Source organism: Solanum verrucosum, unplaced genomic scaffold, assembly GCF_900185275.1.
Source record: "Solanum verrucosum unplaced genomic scaffold, falcon-dt-bn FXZP01000219.1, whole genome shotgun sequence".
In the NCBI taxonomy this organism is placed as follows: domain Eukaryota; kingdom Viridiplantae; phylum Streptophyta; class Magnoliopsida; order Solanales; family Solanaceae; genus Solanum; species Solanum verrucosum.
The window spans coordinates 489,698-498,565 of record NW_026020817.1 but is presented as its reverse complement, the minus strand read 5'-3'; the positions used below and the strand labels follow the sequence as shown (position 1 = coordinate 498,565).

General features: G+C 35.0%; 1 protein-coding gene across 1 annotated transcript; it reads right to left on the bottom strand.

Annotated features, from left to right (window-relative positions):
• Nucleotides 1–1,545: 1,545 nt before the first annotated feature.
• LOC125813493 (uncharacterized) lies at nucleotides 1,546–8,608 on the bottom strand. The gene is made up of 11 exons (XM_049492990.1): nucleotides 8,456–8,608; nucleotides 8,160–8,372; nucleotides 6,218–6,313; nucleotides 5,848–5,936; nucleotides 5,612–5,740; nucleotides 4,464–4,578; nucleotides 4,027–4,111; nucleotides 3,821–3,930; nucleotides 3,276–3,427; nucleotides 2,718–2,814; nucleotides 1,546–2,050 (listed from the first exon to the last, which is right to left on the bottom strand). Exons 1-11 carry the CDS (start codon nucleotides 8,534–8,536, stop codon nucleotides 1,736–1,738), a joined length of 1,482 nt encoding a protein of 493 aa, XP_049348947.1. The 5' UTR covers nucleotides 8,537–8,608; the 3' UTR covers nucleotides 1,546–1,735.
• Nucleotides 8,609–8,868: the final 260 nt, after the last annotated feature.

The window sequence follows — 8,868 nt, the reverse complement described above, 5'->3', positions numbered from 1 at the left end:
AGCTCTAAAAACACTAAAACTCGCACAATAACCAAACGAACGACCAGGTGATCGAGCTGTCAGTCCCAGCAAGTGATAAATGACTTGGGGTCGCTACAGGAACGCTCTAAACGACACACAAAAGGCAAACCATAGAAATAACCAGGAGGGTCATTACAACATCCACTACTAAAAAGGACTTTCGTTTGCGAAAGTAAGGATCAAGAAGTACCTGAAGGCTCAAACATGTCGGGAAACTGCTCTTGCATCTCCTGCTTGGTCTCCCAGGTAGCCTCCTTGACGGGACGATGCCTCCAATGGACCTTAACAACAGGAATGGCTCACGAACACAATCTCCTCACATCAGTAAAACAAAAGGGCAATGTTTATATAGTAATAAATATTTTGAAGCAAACTTCCTGACAATCTAAATCACATAAGTAGCATTAATAAATAAAGTAAATCTTTTGTCTTGGGCATCAAAAAAACAAATCGTGACAATTTTCTAACTCTTGAAAAGTTTAATAATTTTGGAAAAAAGATATTCAGAAGCATATATCTACATCACAAGAGAAATTGTTAACAAAAACAAATGAATTTAGACTACAATAAAAATTAAACTAATACAAATTTCAACTAGCGTTATTACAAGTCATATAAACTTTTCTTTGTAAAAAATACTTAAATATTAAGAAATAGTAAATCAATAAAACAAAAGGGCAATGTTTATATAGTAGTAACTATTTTGAAGCAAACTTCGTGACAATCTAAATCACATAAGTAACATTGATAAATAAAATTATTCTTTTGTATTGAGCATCAAAAAACAAATCGTGACAATTCTCTAACTTTTGAGAAGTTTAATAATTTTTGAAAAACATATTCAGAAGCATATATCTACATCACAAGAGAAATTGTTAACAAAAACAAATGAATTTAGACTACATTCTGTTAACTTCATGTATTGGAACCTTACATATTAATGTATATCATCAGAATTATTTTCCTCAAGTACTCGAGGTTAAAAGAATATACTTTCTTAGGATAATACAATTTACTTCATCAAAATAGGGATACCTCATATTCCGCTAAACTTCGAACTCATCCAACGACAATAAATCACGAAATTTTTTAAAATTCAAGAAGAAGAATAGAAGATAAAAAAAAAATTGTGGTTGAAAAGGAGACGAACCCCCTCTATTTATAGTCAACAAAGGGTAGTATGAACAAGTATTTTTTGTGTCTCATTTAAAAAATCATGATCTTTCCAAAAAGTCACAACTTATTGAAAATGTTCCAACTCTTTGGAAAAGTCTCAACTCATCGAAAAATCACAACCCTTTGAAAAAAGTAGCAACTTATCATAAAAGTCGCAACTCATCGAAAAAGTCACAACCTAAGTTAGAGATATTTTAATAATTTAACATTTAAGTTAAGAGTTCATCCTTTTAAGGTAATATAGAATATATATATATATATATATATATATATATATATATATATAATTAAAATGGAAGGAATGTTGTGAGTTGAAATGACCAAAATGCCATAGATAAATAAAAATAATTATCAAAAACAGACATGTTGATAACACATAGTATACCCACACTTGTACTAAGGTAGAATTTATGACCAAAATAAATTATTTGGAGTCGGTGTAGAATTGTAAATGATAGCCTTAGTAGTTGGTATATGCATTAGACAGTATCATCAGATTTGATCTAAACATATTTTTTGTTCGCACCATCCGTGTTCCCTAGGATGATGACCTAACAAAAAATACCACAAACCCAACCACAACTGATACAACAAGAACTAAAACAGCTATCATGAAGTTAAAACCAGCTAGGTTTGTCGATTTCTGGTCACTTCTCAAGATTGTAGCAGCTCTATTTTGATTTGAGAGTGAATCGTCTGACTTAGGTAGTAAAGCATACGGGGTTGACACCTCCCGAAATGATTTTGTGGTGGATAATACCAATGCAGGAGCTTCAGCTTCAGGCTCCAAGATTTTTGAAGAAATACTTGGGAACTCTAGAGACATGAGCTCGGCAAAATGATCCACGAGAACCTAACTCAAAGTACCACACATCAGAGTTGAGTTGAAATCATAATCTCAAAATTACCAATATATTTAGTCGCATTGAGTAATAAGGTAAACAATGTCTTAACAAATACTGCTCAAACCACTTCTGTACCAAGTAGACAACTTAATTGCCAAGGCAGATCAACTGCATCTTTAATGTACGGCCGCATATACAATTATCACAGAGAGACAACAAAATGTTCCATTAAAGAACTGAGCAAGTGAGATCAAGGAAGGAGCTTCCTTCAGTACGACAACCATTATAGAGAGGTATTAGATTTTCTTGACAACTTTTAATCCTAAATATGAATAAATTGTCACAAGAAACACATTCCTTGAGGTGAAACACCTACTGAAAAAATGTACAAGAATCATGTATTCTATAACCACACTCGTGTGTTTTTATTTTAGAGCTGCAAACACGCAAAGACAAGTGCCTGCAGCTTCAGTATAGTTACAGGACTTTGAAGTAGTGCCTATTCCAACAACCTTTCTACATCAAAGGTGTAACTTCTTTTGCTTTAAGGCAAGAAAACAACATAATATAAGGAAAAAATGTCATTTATGTTTAATGGAAGACAAATAAAAGAAATACGGCTGAGTGTAGTATAATTTGCTGCACCAAAGAATATAAAGGGTGCAACTAACTCACCTCAACTGATTCAGATGGTTGTATATAGTCACAGAGGAATGTGTCAGCCAGCCAGGGTAAAAATACTCTTCGAGGAAATGACATACTGCAATGTTTTCTGTTTAAAAAGAAAGTAAACCATTTCAGCATCGCTAACAAGCCAACTGCTACCGTCCAGTTAACGATAAAGGTCAAAGTGTAATAACTTCAAAGTTGTTTAGCAAAATGAAATACATTTAGCATATTTACAAACCGATAAACCGGGCCGAACCGAGCCATAAGCACCCTTAGTCATAAGACCAGTGACAAAATTACTCTTGTAGTTCTCAATAAGAATATGGTAGAGGAAGTATCAAATTTCATCAGAAAAATGGAGGAAGTATCAAATCCTCAATTTTGAATAAAGTTTATAAAGACACAATTAAATCTCATTAAAATACTAAAGTCCGTACCAGAAAAAAAAAATAAAGAACTAGAGAATTTTGCAAACAGATGTCGATGCTATTGTGAAAAATAAGTGTGCAGGGTTAAATCTGGACATCTAGAGGAGAGAATAGATACCATTACACTGTGTTATACCTCTGTAACTGTAAATCAAGTTGCAGAACTGTACTCCCACTTAATATCTGGTTGTTGCTCTCTTCAGTTCTGTCCTCTTTAGAATCTGATTTCCTGTCTGCCTCATCACACATGATATCTAACCTGCTTCTTAGACTCTTAATTATGTCTTCCTAAACACCAAGAAGACCAGATGTTAAATGCTGGAGAAAAAAATCCGTAAGACAACCAGGATCTATTATGCAGAACAAATGTAAGCTAAAACCAAGTTCACTCTAACCCAAATAGTAAAATATTCCCTTTTTGATATAAAAATCACTGTTACATCCAGAACCAGGTGTACGATGCCTGTGATCTTATGGAGAAATCACAAATGAATCTCTCTGCTTCGAGTAATCCGTCTAATATGCTCTGATAATATGGCTTTTTGAAGCCCAACAAATGGACTGAAATCTAATAGAACATCTTAACATCCATGAATGCAACAGATAAGTAAGAACAGATTTACTGAACTTTTTAGCTCTTAATGTAGGGAACAAACAACATCAAATGCAAAGTTAAAATACCTTTATGTCAGCCAAAGCTTGAGAAGATGGTTCCTTCGAATTTGAGTAAGCATAGGAGCAGACAGAGCCGCTGAAGACTAGAAGACCTGTAATCTCTTTTTGGCTGCATACTTCACAATAAGAAAATAATTACTGTATAGCAACTAACTCACTTCATCAACTTCAAAAGAAAGGCCAATTGTGTAAATTGGAGAATATTTACAGACCTTCCAAATACTTATCTTCCATGAAAGGTAGGAGAAATTCAACATCATGTACACCACCTAAATCAAATTGCTCATCCTCATTTGCCTAGAAATGAAAGAAAAAAGGTGAAAATTGCCAAACATAATAACTAAGGAAAGAGACCGGGCTCATATTTTGATAGAGGACAAAAGCAAGCAAATCAAGTATAGAGTAGCAGCCTATATCATATTTTAAGGCCCATTTGATATGTCACTACTCAAGAGCTAGCACTGTGTAGAGTAAAAAATTTCTTTTAGCAATTATTAATTAAAATGAAAGAAAGAGAAAAAACAAGTTGCAACATGAGGTAGTGAAATCATAAGGAGTGGCCATGAGGATGCTTTAAGAGGAAAACTACCATCCAAGTTTAAAAATAGTGGTTGATCTAGACTCATGCCACAAGTCTAGAGTTCATTACCAATTTCCCATCAATCAATGCTTTGGCACCTTTAAGCTCTTTGGCATGAATTGAAATGCCATGATGAAGAATGTCAACCAATCTTTTGCTACTTGAACCCTGGTATATGGGCAACCTGGAAACATGTTGCTCAATCGTGAGACGTTTTTCTGAATTTCTCTGAGATCTCTAAGAAATTCAGTAAAAAGAATAAACAAACATAATTGATTTGAGTAACTAAAAACAAAAGGTAGGACTAGGGAAAACACTTCATGAGTTATATGGCGGTACTAACAAGGTAGCACAAGTTTGAAATGAATCGTTTTTGCAAACATAAACGAGGGGATGGTAACACAAAGTCCTGGATGCACAACAGTCATTAAGAGTCATGATTCTGGCAGAAAATATCATATTTGACATATCTCTATTTTTATGAAAGTCACAAAACTGAATTGTTTCCACTGGTACAGCGGGTTTACTAAGCCTGTGTGGGGAGATATACCATATAGGGATCACAAGAAAAGGAAGTGCAAAGCTACAAAAGAAAGAAGAGAAAGGATCTACTCTAGATGCAACCTCCAGTTCATCATAACATGGAGGGATAATAGTTTTCCAATCACACCTTTATTACGACAAAATGACCCTAACTAATATAAAATGGCTGCAACCAACCAAAGGAAATGTTGAACAGTTTTATTGCATACCACTTGATCAAAAAGGCCTACTCACCCACCACCCCCTCCCCACCCCCCGAAAAAAAGATTTCTTTCTTCTGTCATACTAGTGCAGAAAAATAAACCAAAAGCCATAGTGTGATACAAGCCAATAGCTCAACAACGAAAGTTGCCCAATATTTGAGACAAGCCATTTTTCACTCACAATTTTGGCTAATGTTCTTCAACGACATTAATATGGCACTTCTCCAACCTCTCTAGTGCCAGGGAAAACGAGGAGGAAGTTTTTGCCTCCTTATCAATGTTGTCATGCCAAAAAAGAAATATCCTAACAAACAATCATGCAATTAAAATAACGAACAAATGAGTTGCTTGAGATAGTTGGAATTTCCTTTTTGGTTTGAAATGTGGCACTATGAAATCAAAACGCATGTTCAGTCCCATACACCGAAGAATGATTTAAAAAATGAGCAATTCTAGCAAACAAAAGTTCACCTCAAATCAAAGTCATATGTGCATCGGAATGCCTGACGAGTACTCAGAATTTTTCCCATTTTGAAATCACAAGGTCGTAAATTGCCTGATGTAATATTTGAAGCCAACGAGCAATTTCGACATGTCCACCTGGAATACATCTTATCTCTTAAATCAACAATAAGGGACGATTCGAATATGTTTTTGAAAAGGAAGGGCATATTTGATTATAAGAACACATAGTTAGACAAGATTACCTCAAGGGACTGTAACCAATGTGCACAAGCAATCTTTCATCCCAATCCACTTCCAACAAAGGGGCCGCTTCAGCAACTGCTTTTGCAGCCTGTACAGTTATTTCATAAGCAAGTGAGAAAGAGAGCAAGAATACAAATAATGACAGAAGTTAACATCGAAAACTAATTATGAGTAATTGAAATTATAAGTTTCATGTTTCATTAAACATTTTCTGGAAGGTAAGTTAACTTCACCGTAAAAGGCATAACAACAGAGACTTACTACATGAGAGCCTCCTATTCCAGAAAATAACACAATAGTGCAGTTATGGTAGAGCCTCGGGTACAGAGAGGAAAATATAGCGTTGACTTCAAGTTATGATAGTAAAACCTGACAAAGAGTGATGGTTGAATTTTTGAATGAGCTCTCATTGGTCCACACATAGATGCCAACTACCTTCATGCCACCCACTAGCATTCTCCCAACCTGAAAGATGCATATATTAAAGCATAAGCTCTACAAGGATTTACATGATTCATAATATTTTTGATGATTCACTATGATGGCCTTTTCCACAAAATCTGAAGTTAGTGTCAATTGACAAGTTGCCAGCACAACTCCCAGATAGTTAGGACGAGAGATATTTCTTAAATCCACTATACCCATTTGAATATTCTTCCAAACAAAGTTCATATACAAGGCTACAGAGTTGAGAAAACATATGGTAGTTTGTCAAATAGAGGAGGTATTTGCATCACACAGTGTAGCAGCAGTTGAAGCATGTCTGTTGCATAGTTTGCGGACATCACAGAAAATGAAAGGCACGTTGGTGCAGGCATCAAGGTGCTACTACATGCGCCTCAACACCCACAAGCTCTGTCAAGAAAAGGGCAGCACTAACATTATATACAGCCAGTAACATGATATTTTGACTGTTAGAAGATATCATAGGTGATTTTTACCAAATAAAGATATCATTTTTTTTTAGATGAAGTAAAGATATTGCCATTGATATATTACAACTGGAAGGTATCAAATTACAAATGCAAAAGCCAATAGGGTTTTGAAGCAAAAAAAAAACATGTTAGCTTCTATTACAAAAAAACTCAACTACCATGGAGCTAACAGAGCCCCAAAAAACTGTCAATGCTATCAGGAGTAGGAAATTTCAGCTAAACAAAACAACTAAGCATCTAGCTTCCTGGGATTGAGTTGGAGTTGATGCCCCATCAGAACCCCTATGGTTTCTTTCTTTTACACAACCCAAGAGATGACTAGATACCACCAAAAAAAAGATATCATATATGATGTGTTTGTGAAGAGGAATATATATTAGAAATCTAGGATTCGAGAACTAATCACTAATCTATACCGGAAACTTGCGACTACATTTTAGCATCTGAATCAAAGATTTTAAAATGGTTCTGAACTAAATGAATATGGACTTTACAACATACATGTCAGTTAGGATTAGAATATACTTTTTATTGGCGGGATCTAAAAGCTCACCAACATGTTGCGGAGCCTTTGGCCGATTCCCCTAAGCAATTAAAGGGCTACGGCTTTCGCGGAATCAAACGAAGGTCAAAGGACCATTCGACTTCATTTCTCAAGAAATTCGCATAGAAGAAGATCCCAAATTTGAGACTTTCTACACAAAAAATATTCTCTTAAACGAAGGTACGTTTGGAAACATGGTTTGCAAGGATTCATATAGCCTACCCAACTTGTTTGGATCTGAGTCATAGTTGTTGTATCACATTTTTTCTCTCTTCATATGCACCTATTTTAAACCAATCCCACACCTAAATTGCACTTCGCAGCAAAGTCCCTAGCGAACACTAGGTTCTTTCATATACTTTTTGCCTTATGTAATACATAGAAATATGCAAATAACAGGCTAGTAGTATAGGCTCACATAGATTCATTTGAGGAAAATACATGGATCTCCTGCAACCAAGGGTGTGGCCTAGTGGTCAATGAAGTGAGTTCAGAACCATGAAGTCTCAAGTTCAAATCTCAGTAGATACAATACACTAGGTGATTTCTTCTCATCTGGCCTAGCCTTGGTAGACAAAATTACCTAATACATATTAGTGAGAGGAGGCAAAAAAATTATGGAATTAGTCAAGATGTGTGCAAGCTTGACCAGACATAATGGTTATCAAAAAAACAAAATACATGGATTTCCATAGTAGTTCATACAAATTCTTCCACACAATTTGGCAGTGGGTGGAAGTAAGTAAGATAGGAGAAGTAGTAACCTAATATAATTCTAGTGTTGTAGAATGTGAATTTGTAATTATAAAATAGAGAAGGGTAAAAAGTGAACCTGACGAGCGTGTTCAGCAAGCCAATCTTTGTCAATAAATAATGCAGAAGATTGAGGGAGCGACTTCCCTTTGGATGCCTTTTTCTGATCATCTTTAGCCCCACCAATTATGGAACATGCCGGCTCACCATTGTCATTCAGCGGTGTTGGGATTAAATCGAATATGAATCCTCGATCTAATTTCCCACTTAAATTCCCAATTACAAGCCCTACCTGTCAAAACAAATTATCCTTATATATATATATATATACAGCTTTGGTCATTCATACATGAATTTATTATTTTTCTAATATACCTGACAAGGGACTCCAGATTTGCTAAGCCGATTTTCAGCTAATTTGACCTGACTTTCTTCTCCCACTACTACTTTCACCATCTCTTTCTTTTCTTTGCACTTTGAGCTTTGAACTCTGATATGGAACCACCACTATTATTTATTGAAATTTCTCTAATCGGAAAAGGGTCCAATATAAGTTGCACTATCCTAATTAGGGTGTTGATAAAAAATATATATTATTTTTATTAATTTATAAAAAGTAACAAACTTCAGTGTGACTTACAAATATAGGTGTTTACAAATTTTATTCACCTCTTAAACAACATTTTGGGGTAGTACAAAGACAAATCCCCAAAAGCGCTATGTAACGAATATAGCACTGATGTTATCACTTGTAATCTTCGGGTGTATGATAACTTCTTCGAATAAGT